This window comes from Mobula hypostoma, chromosome 24 (assembly GCF_963921235.1).
Source record: "Mobula hypostoma chromosome 24, sMobHyp1.1, whole genome shotgun sequence".
NCBI classification, from domain to species: domain Eukaryota; kingdom Metazoa; phylum Chordata; class Chondrichthyes; order Myliobatiformes; family Myliobatidae; genus Mobula; species Mobula hypostoma.
In genome coordinates this window covers 47,963,545-47,983,945 of record NC_086120.1, presented here as the reverse complement: position 1 = coordinate 47,983,945, position 20,401 = coordinate 47,963,545, and the positions used below count along the sequence as shown (strand labels likewise).

The window sequence follows — 20,401 nt, the reverse complement described above, 5'->3', positions numbered from 1 at the left end:
AACTAACCTCCCAGCCAGTATGTGTTTGAGATGTGGGTGGGAGCACTTGGGAAAGACTCATTTATATCATTTTTGTAACTTACTGTCAGTTATCTCTTGTGCTAATAGGTAAGTAAAGCACCCATCCTGTTAGAAAATTCAGCTACAGCAGCCAATCTATTCATTTGAGAGGTTAAAACTGTATTTAACAATTAGCCAGGTAAAGCCATCCCTGCTGTAAAGTATAGCAGAAGTAGCATCATTCTATGGGGATGCTTTTCAACAGCAAGGACAGGCAATCTGGTCAGGATTGATGGGATGATGACTGCTGTTAAGTGCAGAAAAATCCTGTGTAAAAACCTGCTAGGCTTTACCAGATAGCTTAAACTGTGGAGGAAGTTCATTTTTCAGCAATGCAGTGACACAAAGTACACTGCCAGAGCAACCATGGAGAGGCTTCAAATGAAAAAAATTGATGTCCCAGAGTGCCCCCTTCAGAGTCCTGACCTTAACCCAGTTGAACATCTCTGGCAAGACCTCGATTGTCCACCACCACTCCCCAACTAACGTGGCACAGCTTGAGCAATTTTGCAAGGAGGAATGGACAAATCTTGCTCCATCACATTGTCCATTAAAACTACCGGCTGTTATTGTTGCAAGAGATGGTTCAACTAAGCACCGAGCAAAAGGGGATGAATAGTTTAGAACTGCTGTCATACCAGTATTTCAATTTTTAATTTTTCATGCTTTACACTTTTTCCTGTTTTTTTTTTGGGCTCTACTGTGAAAAAAGGAGCATGTGATTCGCATTCGGGTCAGGTCTGTGTCGTTTGCATTCAGATTGGACAATCTGCATTCTTCCTTCTATTTTGTTAATAGCACTTGCTTTGGAGACAGCTCATAAAATCTAAATGTTAATGAGAGGGTAAAAAGAAGCAAGTACAATTTGGTGTACTAAATTAATGTTATTGTGAAATGCAATATTTTTAAAAATAGTTTAATTTGTTAATATTAGAAAGTTTATGCAGTAGCAATACAGAGTACATATTTTTATAAAAATAATGTTTGCACAAATTATAGACTGACTTTCTGCCTTCTAGGTGACCAGACTGTGTGATCTTTCTATAGATGGCGATTCTGTGACATCAGTCGGCTGGTCAGAGAGAGTAAGTATCAGTTTTTTGATTTTAAAAATATAACTATGGACAAGTTTTATTTAAAGTGAACTTTCATGTAACTATCTTCTAAATCGTTTAATTTCTGAAAACATACATCAAAGGAGGAGGTTTTTCATTTGTATGGATTTGAAATGTATTTGTATACAACTGGTAAATTTGTAATATAGAAAATATAAAAAGATGTGTGTAGGCCTTTGCATCTCTTGTGAATTATATATTCATTATGACTTCATTTCAAAATATTTGGTGTCTACGACTAGTAAATTCTTCAACTAAAATACTGAGAATTTATCTCAAAAAAAACAAAGTAAATTTAAATTGCACCCAAAAATTTTGGTTATTGTTTTTTATTTTAGGTCATGACAGACAATTGTATAATGCACTGATTTAATATTCAAACAATGAGATAGCAGTAATTGTCTTCCAGGTTCAGGTAAAAGCAGAAGAGGGATTTAGAATGTGAATTATTTAATTTAATCTAGGGAAATTTGGTAGCTGTTGGAACGCACAAAGGATACGTTCAAATTTGGGATGCAGCTGCAGGGAAGAAATTATCTACACTGGAAGGTCACTCAGCTAGAGTGGGTAAGTTGTTGCACTTAATTTTATTGAGATCTTTAATGACTAATCCTATACTTGGTCAGGAGCATTTGTAAACAGCTCTCAAATCTGCCACAGCACTTGGAATGGAACAAATCACAATGAAGGTATGAAACAAGGGAAATAAACTTTGGAGCAACTAATTTCAATTTGGTATCTTATTTAAGTTGCCATAGTCCCCTGAAGGTCGTGTCAATGGCTACATAAGACCCAGCTTTAAAATAGAGCCATAGTAATTTTCATAACCTACCATTAGGAATTATTAAGATTGGATGATATACTGTATAATCAGTGTTTCTCTTTTTTCACTCTGTGTACAATGTGCTTTCCTCATATTTTCACACAGTCCACAACTCAGCATTTTGCACAGTAATTTCTTTGATCTGTGTTTTGTCTAAGTAAATATTTACAAGCCTTGCTCAGATAAACGAGGGAATAGCTTCAGGTGATTGGAAGAAGGTGGAGGGGTGATGTGAGAGGTAGATTTTGTACAGAGTGGCAAGTGGCTGGAATGCACTGTCAGGGGTGATGGTAGAGGTAGATGTATTAGAAACATTTAAGGGACTCTTCAATAGGCATATGGATGAGAGAAAAATGGAGGGCTCTGTTGAAGTGAAGAGTTAGATTAATCTTAAACCATGGGCTGAAGGACCTTCAGTGTGCTGTAATGTTCTGTGATGTTTGGGGATGGAAGCTGGGAAAACTACGGTTGCACCATGGGGTATTTCATATTGAGTCAAACAGCCACAGAAATTTTGGTTTAATGTGTTGTAACCATACAGGTGCTGGTACCCTGGGGATGGCCTCTAGATGAATCATCTACAGTTATATATGAACTTGGACCTAATCACCTGAGTATTGGTACCTCTGTGGAATCTCAAATTTTTCAAAAGAGCTCAACAGACCCTCAGCTCATACAAATTCTCCAAAAATGAAACCAAAACTTAAAGCTGTTTAATAGTCTGCTGATACAAGTTACCATTCACAGGTCAATTTGGCAAGACTTCATATACATGCTTAAAAATGAAGGGCAGCAAAACAATTTAAATTCAATAAATATGTAATAAAATCTTAGGGAGTGAAACTAATGAGTTGTTGATCCCATCTAGTTCACTTCAGTGAAATCTGTCCTTGGCTCTGTGTGTGTGTGTGTGTGTGAGAGAGAGAGAGAGATATTGGAGCCACAACAATTGATTCCTCACTACGCCAGAATAGGTCTATCAAAAGTAATAAGACCAGATAGATATGCAGCATTGTTTTCATTGGTGGAGTTGTAGATGTCAGAGGCACCCCGGTCGTGCAGAAGTCATGATGACAATCTAGGAATGTGCTAAATTAAGAGCTGTCCCACAGACTTGTTAATTAACAGCCTGGTTTACTCATACTAACAGATTTGTATCTTCTACCTGATAGCTCAGATTCTTCCATCACCATCCCTGGGTATATCTTGCCCTGCTAGCAGAAGTGGTGGCACAGGGATAAACTATCGACAAGGAGTGGTCCTCAAGTTCTCAAGATTGGCAGTGGACCGTAGTAAGAAAACCGCCAGCTCTTTGTCCTCATTCAGCTGATGTATTGGTACTCTTCCAATTTGAGCATCACTTGGAAAAGCAAGGCTGCACAATCAATTCTGGGAACATCAGGAGAGTATAGCAATTGGTTGTATCATGGCCTGGTATGGAAACACCAATGCCCTTGAATGGAAAATCCTATGAAAAATAGTGAATACAGCCTAGTCCATCATAGGTATTGACCTCCCACCATTGAGCACATCTACCTTGGAGTGCTGAAGCAGGAAAGCAGCATCCATCATCAGGGATTGACATCATCCAGGTCACATTCTCTTGTGCGAGCCTTCGATCCCATATCACCAGGTTCAGGAATAGTTATTATCCCTCAACCATCAGGCTCTTGAACCAGAGTGGATAACTTCACTCACCCATCACTAAACTGTTCCCACAGCCTATGGACTCACTTTCAAGTATTCTTATCTCACGTTTTCCATATTTACTGCTTATTTGTTTCTATTTTTTAAATTTTTCTTGTATTTACCATGAATGTCCTCTAGAAAATGAATCTCAGGATGGTATATAACCTATGTACTTTGATAATAAATTTATCTTTGAACTTTTTTATCACCCAATGTGGCGTGATTGTACTGCTGCTGCCGCGTATGATGTACTGATCAAACTCGGGACTTTATTTGGCAATAGATGCAGCAGAGTTATATTCCACCATCAAGAGTCACATCAGGGTGGCATATGTTCTTCATTCTCATAAATCCAAGACTGAGCCTTCACACAAACAGCTGCACTTTAGAATCGTATTCATAGCAGACAGGGGAAGTGCCAGACCTAAAGCATCTCAACACCAACAGTTTGCATCAGAGTTCTGAAGTTGCTGCCACATGAAACAAATTGGTGACAAACTCTAAGTAAATAACTAATGAACGACAATTTCACAAATATTCCCATTCTCGTTGTTGGCACGGTGCAGAATGATGAAACTGAAATTGCTGGGATCATCAAGAACTGTGGACTGGGTGATTCATCATGACATCTTCTTGTCATCATCAAAGATGTCGGTCACATATCAAGATACCAAGAAACAGTGGTGTCTACCGTCTATAGCAATGGCTACACCTGCTATGGTGATCAGATTCTAATATCCAAATGTGCTCCAAGACTTACCACAGTTCCAACCCACCTGTTTCTTCAGTTATCATGCTGACACATATCAATAAAACCAGACAATCTGGGTGCTGTTTTATGTTGAGCTATTAAGTGATGCAAGATATGTCACACAAATGTCAAGTATCTCCTACCTGAAGAATTCTAAACCATTTTATATGTTGCTTTGCTGGAAATCTGACAACTCATTTTGCCTTCATCAGATTTCTTGTGAGGATTTTCTTAGGGGGTCACTATTGATCAGAAACCTTATTGCACTTGAGAGGTCAAACTTCACTACACTTAAGCTTCACTATTGATGTTGAATTTTCTGTGAGGAATAAATGACTTCCACATCCAAAGGCTTTCTGACATTTGCAGGGGTTCTCCTGAATCTTCAAAGCTGCTTCTGTCATCTACAAGGAGATTCCTTGCTCTTCATTGTCTTCCTACCCTCTGCAAGTGAGGTGGAATGCACTCTACTAATTTAGGCAAGTGTAGCTCCAGGAATATCTAGATCCTTAGTGCTGTCCAAATAAAAACCCACTGAATTGACAGCCGCATTTCACTATTTTAAACATTCACTCTGGTCAATGGTGGACTGTGGTGATTTGCCAAGGCCCAGCCAAAGCTGGGACCTCTATCACTTCAAGACCAGGAATGACGTGCGTGGGAAAGAATTCCGCGAATTGTCCTCCTAGTGGCATGTTATAATATTGAGGTTGAAATACTGAAATGAAGCTAGGTCCAAATCGAAGAATATCTAAGTAATTGTTATGGGAGCATCACAATGGTTCAAGGGGTGTCTCACCAACATCCTTATTGAAATTATTATAACGGGCAATAAATGGCCTTACTGGGATGCCTGTACCTGTGAATGACTGAGTCAGCGATCAGGGTTCAATTCCTCCCACTGTCTAAAGGAGTTCATGCATTTTCCCCGTGACCATGTGAGTTTCTCTGGATGCTCTGGTTTCCTTCCATATTCCAAACACGTACGAGTTAGAGTTAGTGAGTTATGGGCATGCGCTGTTGATGCTGGAGGCGTGGTGACTCTTGTGGGCTACCCAGCACATCCTTGCTGATTTGATTTGACAAATGACTATTTCACTGTACGTTTTGATATTTCAATATACATGTAACAAAGAAAGCTAATCTTCTGTTGTGGGATACTCTCAGCACATATTCACACTGTGTTGGTCATTGATGCAAATACCACATCTCACTATGTTTTAATGCACGTGACAAATAAAATTAATCTTTTAAAAAAAATTCAAAAAGATAACTTCTGGTTTGAAGCTTTAGTCAAGTAATTTATGAAATGGCTTCCTTCAATTGGAAAAATATTTAGCACAAAAATAGGCATGTGAAGAAATTGTAGATGTTATATATATATATATATATATATATATATATATAGAGCCCAGAATTAAATGATTTTTACTAGTCTCAACAGAGTTAATTACTTTCCAATACAAGTGACATAACTTTCTGTTCATAACATGGGGTCAGTAGCTGCACATTTTCAGCACTACTACAGTACATCTCAAGTGGATTGTGTTGCAGGGGCCCTGGCATGGAATGCAGATCAGTTGTCATCAGGAAGTAGGGACCGTCTGATTCTCCAAAGAGATATTCGCACCCCACCACTGCAGTCTGAGCGGAGGCTTCAGGGTCACCGGCAGGAAGTTTGTGGTTTGAAGTGGTCGACTGATCACCAGCTACTGGCATCTGGAGGAAATGACAACAAGGTAATAAAATTAATGACATAAAATACATGGCCATGGGCTGGTTTTAATTCAGCTAACTTGGGCTGACTGAAATCTTGGTTAGCTCAGCATCCATATATTTGGAAGGTCATAATGGGTTAATGGGTTGCCAACTAGTGATCCCTATCCAGTCATTGGAACAGAAGGGGGAACGTTTGCTCTTCCCCCACCCCCCCCAACACTTTTACCTCTTCTCCTGTCCTATCAGATTCCTTCATCTTTAGTCCTCCACCTTTTCCATCCTTCGCCTCCCAGCTTCTTACTCCATTTCCCCCTCCTCCACCCATCTGGCTTCACCTCACCTTCTAGCTTTTCCTCCATCCCCTCCAGCTTTTTAATTCTGGCTTCTTCCACCTTTCTTTCCGATCCTGATAAAGGGTCACAACCTGAAACATTGACTGTATTTTCATTTCTGTAGATGACCTGCTGAGGTCCTCCAGCATTTTGTGTGTTGCATTTGAACAGAATCCACTTTGCGTGATCCTGTCACTGATAAGTCACCCACTGCATTCAATTCTGCCGCATGCTTGTGGGAATATGCATAGGTGAAGCACGGTGAAAATAGCATTAGATTTTGAATTAAAATTGCCACAAAGAACATTGTCGATTAGATCATACCTGTCAATGTTTTCTGTTTTACATGTAAGGTGTGTTGGCTTAAGCCATTTCAGTTAAATCTCCTGCTCCCAACTAAATAACTGGCACTTTGTGTAACTGGTTTTGGGAAATCTGTTTTGGTATGATTTGCTTTCATAATCAAGGGGTGTTTAATAACAGTGAGCTTTGTTTTGTGCTGAAAATATAATAATTTTTTTTGATAAATGTTACCTTTTTGTTTAGCTTCTGGTATGGAATAGCTCCACTTCAGGACCAGTGCAGCAATATACAGAGCATCTTGCAGCCGTAAAAGCCATTGCCTGGTCTCCCCATCAACATGGTCTCCTTGCGTCAGGTGGTGGAACTGCAGACCGATGTATTCGATTCTGGAACACCCTCACCTCTCAGCCTTTGCAGTGCATAGATACAGGTTCCCAAGTGTGTAACCTCGCCTGGTCCAAACATGCAAATGAACTAGTAAGTACAGAGTATTTCACTTGGATTCTTACACTTTGATATTGGTAATAGTGAAACTGTTAGACCCGTAGAAAATATCATTATTTTTAGAAAGTCTGATTTGGGTTGCTTCTTCTGCACCTGCATGTAGAACTTCTCAATCTATCTCCTGGTCTGCCAAGGCCTGAAGTAGTGATTAACGCTGATCAATTCATAAAATGTATAAAATTAAACTTCTAATTGGATTTGATGTGCTTCTTAAATTTAACTTTTATTACCTGTTATTGCTTCAACAGATTTTAGGTTTTGACTAATTTAAAAATCTCATGCCTAGGCCAGTAGGGCTTCGTGAACAATTAACTATGGGAGGAATGTGTATTTACTGAGAACACAGTTTTGTGGGTTTTATTCTATCAAGGAGTGAATGTTTTCAGACTGGTTAGCAAATATGCTGTAGATTTCGCTTGTACTTTTGGAGCTATTGTGTATAAGACCATAAGACATGGGACATTTGGCCCATCAAGTCAGCTCCGTCATTCAATCCTGGCTGATCCTTCCCCTCAGCCCCACTCCCTGGCCTTTTCCCCCCCTAACCTTTGATGCCATGGCCAATCAGGCTATCAATCTCTGCCTTAAATACACGCACAGACAAGGTGCACACATGAGGCTGCTTAGCAAGATAAGAGCCCGTGGAATTACAGGGGAGTTACTAGCGTGGGTGGAGCATTGGCTGATCGGCAGAAAACAGAGAGTGGGAATAAAGGGATCCTATTCTGGCTGGCTGCCAGTTACCAGTGGAGTTCCACAGGGGTCGGTGTTGGGACTGCTGCTTTTTATGATGTATGTCAATAACTGGGACTATGGTATTAATGGATTTGTGGCTAAATATTCCAATGATACAAAGATAGGTGGAGGAGCAGGTAGTGTTGAGGAAACAGAGCCTGGAGAGAGACTTAAATAGTGTAGGGGAATGGGCAAAGAAGTGGAAAATGAAATAAAATGTTGGAAAGTGTATGGTCGTGCACTTCGGTGAAAGAAATAAATGGGCAGACTATTATTTAGATGGGAAGAGAATTCAAAATGCAGGGATGCAAAGGGACTTCGGAGTCCTTGTGCAAGATGCCCTAAAGATTAACCTCCAGGTTGAGTCAGTTGTGAAGAAGGCAAATGCAATGTTGGCATTCATTTCTAGAGGTATAGAATATAAGAGCAGGGATGTGATGTTGAGACTCTAAAGGGCACTCATGAGACTGCACTTGGCGTATTGTGTGCAGTTTTGGGCTCTTTATTTTAGAAATGATATACTGACATTGGAGAGGGTTCAGAGAAGATTCACAAGAATAATTCCAGGAATGAAAGGGTTACCGTATGAGGATTGTCTAGCAGCTCTTGGGCTGTATTCCCTGGAGTACAGGAGATTGAGGGGGGATCTCATAGAAACATTCCGAATGTTAAAGTGCCTGAACAGATAAGATATGACAAAGTTATTTCCCATGGTAGGAGAGTCTAGGACAAGAGGGCACGACTTCAGGATTGAAGGACGTCCATTTAGAACTGAAATGTGGAGGAAATTACTTTAGTCTGAGGGTGGTAAATCTGTAGAATTTGTTGCCACGAGCAGCTGTGGAGGCCAAGTCATTGGGTGTATTTAAGGCAGAGATAGATGGGTTCTTGATTTGCCATGGCTTCAAAGGATATGGGGTGAAGGCAGGGGTGTGGGGATGGCTGGAAGAATTAGATCAGCCCATGATTGAATGGCGGAGCAGATTCAATGGGCTGAATAGCCTACTTCTGCTCCTATATCCTATAACTGTTCACAATACTCAAGGTGAGGCCTCACCTGTGCCTTATAAAGCCTCAGCATCACATCCTTGCTCTTGTATTCTAGATCTCTTGAAATGAATGCAAACATGGCATTTGCCTTCCTCACCACTGATTCTACCTGCAAGTTAACCTTCCGGATGTTCTGCACAAAGACTCCCAAGTCCCTTTGCATCTCAGATTTTTGGATTTTCTCCCCGTTTAGAAAACAGTTTGCATATTTATTTCTACTACCAAAGTGCATGACCATGCATTTTCCAACATTGTATTTCATTTGCCACTTTCTTGCCCATTCTCCTAATCTTAAGTCCTTCTGCATCCTACCTGTTTCCTCAACACTACCTGCCCCTCCACCAATCTTCATATCATCTGCAAACTTGGCAACAAAGCCATCTATTCCATCATCTAAATCATTTATATGCAGCATAAAAAGAAGTGGTCCCAACACCGACCCCTGCAGAACGTCACTAGTCACTTGAAGCCCACCAGAGAAGGCTCCTTCTATTCCCACTTGCTGCCTTTTTCCATTCAGCCAATGCTCTAACCATTTAGTAACTTTCCTGTAATACCATGGGCTCTTAACTTGGTAAGCAGTCTCATGTGTGGCACCTTGTCAAAGGCCTTCTGAAAGTCCAAATATACAACATCCACTGCATCCCCTTTGTCCTACTTGTAATCTCCTCAAAGAATTCTAATGGGTTCGTCAGGTAGAATTTCCCTGAAGGAAACCATGCTGACTTCGTACTATCTTGTCCTGTGTCACCAAGTACTCCATCACCTCATACTTAACAATTGTCTCTAACATCTTCCCAAACACTGAGGTCAGGCTAACTGGTCTATAATTTCCTTTCTGCTGTCTTCCTCCTTTCTTAAAGAGTGGAGTGACATTTGCAATTTTGTAGTCCTCTGGCACCATGCCAGTGTCCAATGATTTTTGAAAGATCATTTCTACTGACACTGCAATCTCTAACACTACTTCTTTCAGAACCCTAGGGTGCAGTTCATCTGGTCCGGGTGACTTGTGTACCTTTAGGTCTTTTAGCTTTGTGATCACTGCCTCCCAAGGGTTCCTTTACCTTAAGCTCCCTAATCGCCTCCAGTTCAGTACATAACATTAAATCCAGTATAGCTGGTCCCCTAGTACGCTCAATGACGAACTGCTCTAAAAAGCCATCTCATAGGCATTCAACAAATTCACTTTCCTAAAATCCATTACCAACCTGATTTTCCCAATCTTCCTGCATGTTAAAATATCTCATGACTATCATAACATTGCCCTTTGACATGCCTTTTCTATTTCCCATTATAATCTGTAGTCCACATCCCAGTTACTGTTTGGGGGCTTGTATTAAACTGTCGTCAGGATCCTTTTACCCTTGCAGTTTCTTAACCCACAAGGATTCAACACGTTCTGATCCTATGTCACATCGTTAATGATTTGATGCCATTCTTTACCAGCAGAGCCACGCCATCCCCTCTGCCTACTTTCCCATCCCTCGGATACAATGTGTAACCTTGGGCATTCAGCTCTCAACTACAACCATCCTTCAGCCAAGATTCGGTGATGGCCACAACATCATACCCGACAATCTGTAAAAGTGCAACAAGATCACACACCTTATTTTTATATACTCTGTGCATTGAGATATAACACTTTGGGTATTATATTTGCTACCCTTTTTGATTCTGCATTCCTAATGCACTGATACTCATCCTATTGGCCACAATTTTGTCCTGTCATCTACCTCCTCGTCCTGACAGTCTGGTTCTATCTTTGCTTTTTTAACCATCTGTCCTATCCTGAGTTCCTTCACTCTGGTTCCTACCCCCCCCCCCCCGCCAAATTAGTTCAAAACCTCCCCAACAGCCCTAACAAAGCTGTACACAAGAATACTGGTCCCCATCGGGCTCAGGTGCAACCCGCCCTTTTGTACAGGTCATACCTCCCACAGAAGAGATCCCAATGATCCAAGAACTTGAAGCGCAGCCCCCTGCACCAGCTTCTCAGCTACGCATTAATCTGCCAGATCATCCTGTTTTTACCCTCACTGGCAATCCAGAAATTACTACCCTGAAATACTTGTAATATTGACTGAACAACAATTGATAATTTACATATTTTATCATTAACTTTTGCATTTTTTTTTGTAAAGCAATAACTTTTATACCCTTAGGTGAGTACTCATGGTTATTCACAAAATCAAATCCTGGTGTGGAAGTATCCTTCATTGACGCAAGTAGCCAAATTGACTGGGCATTCATACAGAGTGCTGTACTTGGTGAGTTGATTCTTTTTACATAGCTATATAACACTGGAACTGAAATTTGCTTTGGCTTTGTAATGAACTCCATGTATCCAGCCTTGTAAAGCTGCAGAGCTGATTAGACTTTCTGAATAACTGATAATGCTGTTTTACTTAGGCCCATCTGCCCCACGGGGGCAGAGGCCACTGACATTGTCTTGTCTTGGGCCACCCTTTCAAGTTCCCTCCAGGTATAGCCCATCGAAGATCCTTCCTTTCTAGGCATTTTTATAGCTCTGGGTTTTTACAGGATGAGGTTTCTAATCCCATGCCTAGCTTCCTCCTTTCACAGCTGGGCTTTGGATTGTCCATGGTGGAGTTGATTATGTTTTGCTCAAGTTAAATTATGCCTCGGCAGCCTTCATCTTTTTTAAGAGTCTGAGTGATGAAGGATCAGATTCTAATTTTGCACATTCTGGGTATTACCTTGAGGATGCCGATCCACACCTGTCGGTTTAGTCCACAACAATCAGTTTAACATTGGGTTTGGATTCTAAAGCATCAATAAAGTAGTCCTACAAATAGCTGCCAACACATCATATGGGTTATGTTATATTTTGTAACAAGATATGCTCACAGAAACTGGCTCCCTTAAGGTTTAAAGATTAGCTTTATTTGTCACCCGTGCATCAAAACAGTGTCAATGACCAACACAGCCCGTGGATGTGTTAGGGGCTGTCCGCAAGTGTCGCCATGCTTCCAGCACCAACATAGCATGCCTGCAATTTACTAACCCTAACTCGTATGTCTTTGAAATGTGGGAGGAAACCCACACAATCATGGGAAGAACATTCTCCTTGCAGACAATAGTGAGAATTGAACCCAGGTCACTGCCACTATAAAGCAGTTGTGCATCTGTACTAGGATTGGATTTTTCTGAGAGGAAATGATCTAGCATACTTCTCATGAGATGTATAAATAACTCAATGTTGGCCCTAACCCCCCCCCCACCCCCCCCCCGGGTTCAAATTCAGTCAGTCTGCCTCCAGCTGACCTACATTGGAATGCAAAAGTTTGGATGTTATCTGGTGTTTCTCTAACATATCATGCAATTAATTTGAACGGTTGAGGGTGACAAGAAGTACTGTAGTTAATGTAATGTTTCACAGCGCCAACACCTGGGTTCAATTCCCGTTGCTGTCTGTGAGGAGTTTGTATGTTCTCCCCCATGACCACATGGGTTTCCTCTGGGTATTCTGGTTTCCTCCCACATTCCAAGGATATATGGGTCAATACGTTACTTTGTCACATGGTTGCAAATAGGGGAGTGGACTCTTTGGGCTGGAAGGGCCTGTTACTCTAAATAAAAAAAAATCAAGATTTGTAAATGAAATTGTGAATATTGAATTCCAAAGAGGAGAGTAAAGGTGGATTTAAGTATTCTGCTAGCCCATTCTCCAGCAACATTGGTTATGTGAGACTCCCATCAGTGCTTCCCAGTTAGAAAAGATTTAAGATGGACAAAAGAAAGGTAGTTGATAAAAGTAGATTTTGTATATTTTTTAAAAAAAACAAAGTGACTGTCCTCTTGTATTTAGAAAATGAATGTACAGAATAGTGGCGGAACTCAGCAAGTCAGGCAGCATCTATGGAGAGGAATAAATGATTGATGTTTCAGGCTGAGACCCTTCATCAGGAGAATCTCTTGTGTTTAAATCGTACATTTTCTCTTTAATCCCTAGGCAATGTCCCCAGATGGAGAAGCCATCGTCACTGGTGCTGGAGATGAAACACTCAGATTCTGGAACGTTTTTAGTAAAACTCGTTCAACTAAGGTATGTGATGTTAATGGGTAGCTGTGGTGATATTGGGCCAGTTTATGCCAATGATGATGTGGGAGTTCGCTAAATAACCAGTTGTCTGTTGTGTGTGTGTGTCAGTGGGTTCAGGACCTCTGTACCTGCATTATATTGTACCGCAGTGTGGAGCCTGCTGGAGGTTAGATGCCATGCGCCTGATATCCCACTGTGGCTATACTCAACACAGACCTTCCAGATGGAGTCGCCATCCTTTTTAACAACTCCGACTATTCACCAGGTGATGTTTGCTCCCTCTCCACCCACAGCAACCCTATTCCTGTGCCAAAGAAGTAATCTCTTGATTACATTAATAGTTCCTTATTTATGTCAGTATTGAAGCTAATGAATAGATGCCTCCATACACTCAGTGGTCACTTTATCAAGTATCTAATAAGTTCGTGGTCTTTCATTGTTGAAAATGTCTACATGGTTTTATGCATTGAATTGCTGCCACGTGATTGGCTGACTTGATATTTGTATTAATGAGCAGGTGTACCTAATTTCCTGTTGGTCAAGATGGTGCCGTTGAACCACAGCGATGTATTGTGGGCTGCATATAAAACTTCTAAATATATCTCTTATGAATTATTCTGCTTGCAATCTACAGTCTGTATTTTCCCTTTAAGCCATGTAGTTTTAAACCGTCTTAATAAACTAGTGATTTCACAAGCTTTTGAAGGACTTGGCATACTTAACTGTCAAGGATGAACAGCACCTTTAAACGGACAGAGTTACATCATCATGGCCTTAAGGGAGGTGGGGGAGGATGGAAACCAAGCGGAAATGCCATGGAATGAAGATTCAACTATCCACCATCTTGTTAGCAAATATACAATCACTGGAGAACAAGATTGTGGACCTAAGGACAAGATTGCTATATTGGAGGGAAATGAGGAATTGCTGTGTTCTCTATTTCATGGAGACGTGGCTCACTCGGGACTGCTGATTTGGACAAGGCAAAAGGTGGGGGTCTGTGTTTCGTGACAAACTCTTAATGGTGCTTGGACGCAGTGGTCTTGTCACACTGTTCCCCTGATCTAGAACATCCGACGATTAAGTGCTAACTGTTCTACTTACCAAGAGTTTTCCTCTGTGATCCTGATTGCAGCTTACATACTACCAAAAGCCAATGTTAATCAGGCACTCAAGATACTGAATGCTGCCATCACCAAACAAGAAAAAGCTTACCCCAACTACTTTCAAATCATAGTGGGAACTTTCGTCAGACTTGTTTGAAGAAATCTTTGCCCAATTATTATCAACATAATCTACAGCACCAGGGGTCCCAACATACCTGCCAGCTGCTATACTACTGTTAGGAATGCCTACTGTTCCATACACACAATGCTGTAGGAACTCAACATTTTGTGTGTGTGTTGCTTGCTTTTCCAGCATCTGCAGTTCAGGAAATCTGATCACTTGGCTATCCTTCTACCCCCCACATAGGCAGAGGCTAAAGAGCAAGGCTCCAGAGATTAGAACCTCACAGGTGGTCATGTGGAGGCAGAGGAGCGGCTACAAGGTTGTTTCAAGCCAGTGGACTGGGCTGTGTTCAAGGACTGATCAATGGATCTGAATGAAGACACCATGGTTGTCACAGTTTTTATAAAAAATTAGTTATAGAGAAGTGTGTCTGCATAAAACAATTCAGTCTTCCCTATCCAGCATAAACCATGAGATCTGCAATCTGCTGAGGGCCAGATCATTGGCCTTCATGCCTGACCAAATAAGATACAAGAGGTCCAGGTAGGATCTCCATAAAGCCATCTCACATATGAAGTGGCAATTCCGGACCAAACTTGAATCACTGAAGGATGTTCTCCACTGTGGTAGGGTTTGAATTCTATTACCTCCTATAAAGTGAAACCAAGTAATATAGGTGACAACAAGGCTTCACTCCCAAAAGATCTCAATGCCTTCTGTGCTCACTTTGACCATCAAGACATGGAGGAATCTTTAGTCCCACAGCCCACGATGACCCTGTAATTTCAGTCCCTGAGGCTGATGTGAGAGCATTCTACAGGAGGGTGAATCCATGGAAAGCATCTGGCCCAGATGGGGTACCAAGCCGAGTACTAAATACCTGCGCTGATCAACTTGCTGAAGTGTTTGCCGATATCTTTAACCTCTCGCATCAGGAGTCTGAGGTACTAACCTGCCTCATTGACCATCATCCAGTAGCACTTATCTACTGTAATAACGTACATCTACTGGGGATAACGTCACTTGCCACAACATTGAAATGTTCCCACAACCTAGACTCACTTTCAAGGATCTCTTGTTCTCGATATTTATTGCTTATTTATTATTATTTCTTTCTTTTTGTATTTGCACAGTTGTCTTTTGTGCACTGGTTGAATGCCCAAGTTGATGCAGTCGTTCATGATTCTGTTATGATTATTCTATGAATTTATTGAATATACCTGCAAGAAAATGAATCTCAGGGTTGTGCATGGTGACATATATGTACTTTGATAATTTATTTTTGAAATCTTGATGATGTGGTCTGAGAAGTGATGAAGCATATCAGCTCCTGCCTGAGAAGCGACTTGGATCCACTCCAATTTGCCTACCAGTACAACAGGTCCGCAGCAGATGCCATTAGTTCTTCACTCAACACTGGAACACCTACCTGGACAGCAAAGATGTATACATCAGGATGCTCTTTATCAAATACAGCATGACATTCAATACTATCATCCTCTCAAAACTTATCATTAAGCTTCAAGACTTTGGCCTCAATACCTCCTTGTGCAACTGGATCCTTGATTTCTTCACTTGCAGACACCAGTCAGTTCAGATTGGCAAAAACATCTACACAATCTCCATCAGAACAAATGCACCACAAGGCTTTGTTTAGACCCCTGCTCTGCACACTTTATACTTATGACTGTGTGGCTAATCACAGCTCCTGTGCTGTATTTAAGTTTGCTGATGACACTACTGTTGCTGACTGAATCAAAGGTGGTGAAGAATCAACATACAGTAGGGAGATTGAGAATCTGGCTGAGTGGTGCTACAACAACAACCTGTCACTCATTGTCAGCAAGACCAAGGAGATGTTTATTGACTTCAGGAGGAGGAAACCAGAGGTCCATGAATCAGTCCTCATCAGAAGATCAGAGGAGGAGAGGAACAGCAACTTTAATTTCCTTGGAAGTTTACGCAGATTAGGCATGACATCTAAAACTTTGATAAACTTCTGTAGATGGGCGCCACAGTAGCATAGTGGTTAACATGGCCCTATTACAGGCAAGGGCATCAGAGTTTAATCCTGGCGTCTTCTATAAGGAGTTTGTTCTTCCTCCCAGTAGAATGCATGGGTTTTTATCGGGTGCTCTGGTTTTTCCCCACAGTCCAAAGATGTACCAGTTAGGTTAATTGGTCATTGTAAATTGTCCCATGATTGAGTTGGGGTTCTCAAGTGTTGCGCGGCAGCGTGGCATGAAGGGCCTGAAGGACCTATTCAGTGTTATATCTCTAAATAAATAGATGTGTAGTGGAGAATATGTTGTCTGGTTGCATCACAGCCTGATATGGAAATACCAATTCTCTTGAACTGAAAATCCTACAAAAAGTAGTGAGTATTGTCCTCCTCACCGTTGAAACCAGCATCCACCATCAAGGACCTTTGCCACCCAGGCCATGTTCTCTTCTTTCTGCTGCCATTAGGAAGAAGGTCCAGGAGCCTCAGGGCACACCAGGTTCAGAAACAATTATTACCTGTCAACCAACAAGCTCTTGAGCCAGAGGGGATATCTTCACTCACCCCATTGCTGAACTGTTCCCACAACCTATGGACTAACTTTCAAGCACTCCATCTTATGTTCTAGATATTTATTGCTTATTTGCATTTGTGCAGTTTGTTGTCTTTTGCATATTGGTTGTGTATCCTGTTGGGTGCGCTCCTTCATTAATTCTTTTGTTTCTTGGACTTGCTGTGAATGCCTGCTAGAAAATGAAATTCCGGGTTCTACATGGTGGCATGTGTACTTATATAATTTTACTTTGAACTAATTAAGTGACCACTGAGTGTATAGTGTCATATTATTTCTGGTGGTTCAGCTTCACCCAAACTATTTATTGCAGCCACGTTGTAGCTGGGTACTTGTTAACAAGTTTGCAGCTGAACAGGAGGATGGGGACTTGACATTTTGCAAATGGGGGTGGAAGAATTACAAATGGTCTAGTGGGGGAATCACAAGCCACATCTAGAATTGGTGAACCAAGCTTATGTACTGTACTGGTTGGAAATTTTTTTGCATGCTAATGGTGATAAGAGAGGATGCTTCCTCCAGTGGGGGAGTCCAGGACAGGGCACAACCTCAGAATAGTGAGGTGTTTATTTAGAACAGAAAGGGGGAACTTCTTCAGCCACAGGGTGGTGAATCTGTGGAATTCATTGCCGCAAACGCTATGGATGCCAAGTCATTCGGTATTTTTGAAGTGTATGTTGAAGGTTCTTGATTAGTAATTCTCAATTGGCCTAATTCTTTTCCTATGTCTTTAGGTCTTATGCTCATGATTCTCAAAACTAACAGGAATTAAAAATGTTATAAGACATAGTAGGAGAAGAATTAGGCTATTCAGCCTGTCACATCAATTCGATCATGGCTGATTAATTAATCTGCTCAATCCCATTCTCCTGCCTTCTCTCTGTAACCTTTGACACCCTTACTAATCAAGAAGCTATCAACCTTTAAATACACCCAATGACTTGGGTATATCTCTCTGACACAAAGCCAAGTCAAATTTATTTATATAGCACATTTAAAAACAACCCATGTTGACCAAAGTGCTGTACAGATCAGAGCAGAATAGCTAAAATTACAAATAGAAACACAGACATAACCAATAAGGCAAACAGCTTATAGGCACAAAAAAAAACAACACAAAGGCCTAGGCACAAGCCAAAAATCAGCCACATCAGGAGGATTCAAATGCTAGTGAATAAAAGTAAGATTTAAGCCTGGATTTCAAAGAGTTAATGGAGGGGGCAGATCTGATAGGGAGGGGAATGCTGTCCCACAGTCTAGGGACTACAATAGCAAAAGCGCAGTCACTCCTGAGCTTAAGTTAGATCGCGGGACAGCCAGGAACCCCAAGTCAGCCGACCTGAAGGACCTGGAAGTAGAATAAGGGGTTAGAAGGTCTGTGATATAAGGGAGAGCCAGCCCAGTTAGGGCTTTATAAACAGGAGAATCTTAAAATCAATTCTGAACCATACTGGCAGCCAGCGGAGGAAGGCCAGGATAGGAGTAATATGGTCCCTCTTCCGGGCACCTGTCAGTAGCCTAGCTGCAGCATTTTGGACTAGTTGCAGATGGGACAGGGACAACTGACTAATCCCAGTATACAGGGAGTTGGAGTAGTCCAAGCGGGAGGATATAAGGGCGTGGATGACTTTCTCGAGATCTTTGAAAGAGAGAAACTGCTTAATTTTGGCAATAGTACGAAGCTGGAAAAAACTGGCTTTTACTACTTGTCACGTACCCCGTGATGGGTTAAAGAACCAGCAGAAATGGAAAACACTTTGGAGTCCGGTATTGCTATTAACTAATGGTATTTATTAGTAACTACGCAATACAGTAATATAAAATCAGATATATAAAACAGGTTAGCAATGATTATATATAAGTAAGTGTGGAAATGTATATGAAAACCAAGCTTCTTCAACTCTAGGGGTAAATGGATACAGTCTTACGGTGATGAGTAAAGTTCAGTTCAGTTCGTGGTATTGAGTTGAGTAGTGATGGAGAGAGAGGGAGAAATTTGAGTCTTCAGGTGAGCTGACGCTGTCGATCTTCCCGTTGTCCTCCGAGATCCTTTAGAAGTCACTGACTGTGACCAAAACAAAGGGGACCATTCTGTGGTGGAATTATCAACCCAGGCGAGGTTTGGACACACGAATAACTCCCCACCAGTCACACCCTTTTCACACTGTGAGAGCCACTGATCGATCCTCCAAAACCCACCTTTTCTGTGGGCACAACAAATCCCATTCAGTATCCAAACCATGTGTCTGTAGGTCTAACAGCTGACCTTCTATTTATCTCACCATGCTGAACACCAGCTGTCCATCAAGTAACTCCTCCCTTTTCTCTCTGTAAGAACTTGGAAGCTACCAGTGTCCTTGCAAAGTATAAACATTCTGTGAGCAGTCTTCGCCTCTCTCTCTTTCTTTCTCTCTTTTCAAACGCACAGTTCATAAGCGTAATTCAGGACCCCGTCACACCCCCTTCCTTTAAAAAAAAATTTTGACACAAGAAAATTTTATTTTAACTGTAAATTACAAAGTTTGAAACAATTCATGTATAATCAGATAACAGAGCAAAATGCGTACAATTTCTAACTTAACATCTAGATAAACAATCAACTATAATATTGACAGTACCTTTCACATGTTTAATTTTCAGGTCATATTCTTACAATATCAGATTCCAATTCAATAACCTTTTATTCTTATCCTTCATCTTAGTTAGAAACACCAATGGATTGTGATCTGTGTAAACCGCAAGTGGTCTCTGGGCAGGACAAACATAGACTTCAAAATGTTGTAAAGCCAGAATAAATAATAGCAACTCCTTTTCAACAGTGGAATAATTTTTCTGGTGCACATTAAATTTCTTCGAGAAATAAGCTACTGGTGCTCAATGTCATCCACATCCTTCTGCAACAGTACTGCCCCAGCAGCTTTGTCACTAGCGTCTGTCGCTATAGAGAATGGTTTTGCAAAATCAGGTGCTTTGAGCACAGGATGATAACACAGGATGGTTTTCAGACGTTCAAATGCCTCCTGGCAAAGATCACTCCATACAAGTCTTTCACTCTTCCCTAAGAGTTTTGTTAGGGGGAGAGCGATGTCTGCAAAGTTCTTACAAAACTTACGATAATACCCAACCATTCCCAAAAACCTTCTACTGAGGTGACTTTAAACTAGAATGGTTGGGGGGTGGGAATCAAATTAAAGCGGCTAGGTGTGAGGAGGTTAGTTCACAACAGAGGGATGGGAACCAGTGCAGAGAGACAGAGGGGTGTAAAGTGAGCGTAGAAGCAAAAAGTACAAAGGGGAAAAGTAAAAGTGGCAGGCCGACAAATCCAGGGCAAGCATTAAAAAGGGCTAAGAGAGTTGTAAAAGAGTGCCTGAAGGCTTTATGTGTCAATGCAAGGAGCATTCGTAATAAGGTGGATGAATTGAAAGTGCAGATTGTTATTAATGATTATGATATA

The 20,401-nt window shown here is 41.1% G+C and overlaps 1 protein-coding gene across 1 annotated transcript in view; it reads left to right on the top strand.

The window, feature by feature from the left end:
- The window catches only part of fzr1a (fizzy/cell division cycle 20 related 1a), a 55,289-nt gene that overhangs the window by 27,296 nt on the left and 7,592 nt on the right, over positions 1 to 20,401 (top strand). The window contains exons 8-13 of the mRNA XM_063031994.1: positions 1,080 to 1,145; positions 1,640 to 1,742; positions 5,993 to 6,177; positions 7,036 to 7,269; positions 11,244 to 11,348; positions 13,055 to 13,147. Of these exons, the coding sequence (XP_062888064.1) occupies positions 1,080 to 1,145; positions 1,640 to 1,742; positions 5,993 to 6,177; positions 7,036 to 7,269; positions 11,244 to 11,348; positions 13,055 to 13,147 (786 nt within the window). The remainder of the gene's footprint in view (positions 1 to 1,079; positions 1,146 to 1,639; positions 1,743 to 5,992; positions 6,178 to 7,035; positions 7,270 to 11,243; positions 11,349 to 13,054; positions 13,148 to 20,401) is intronic.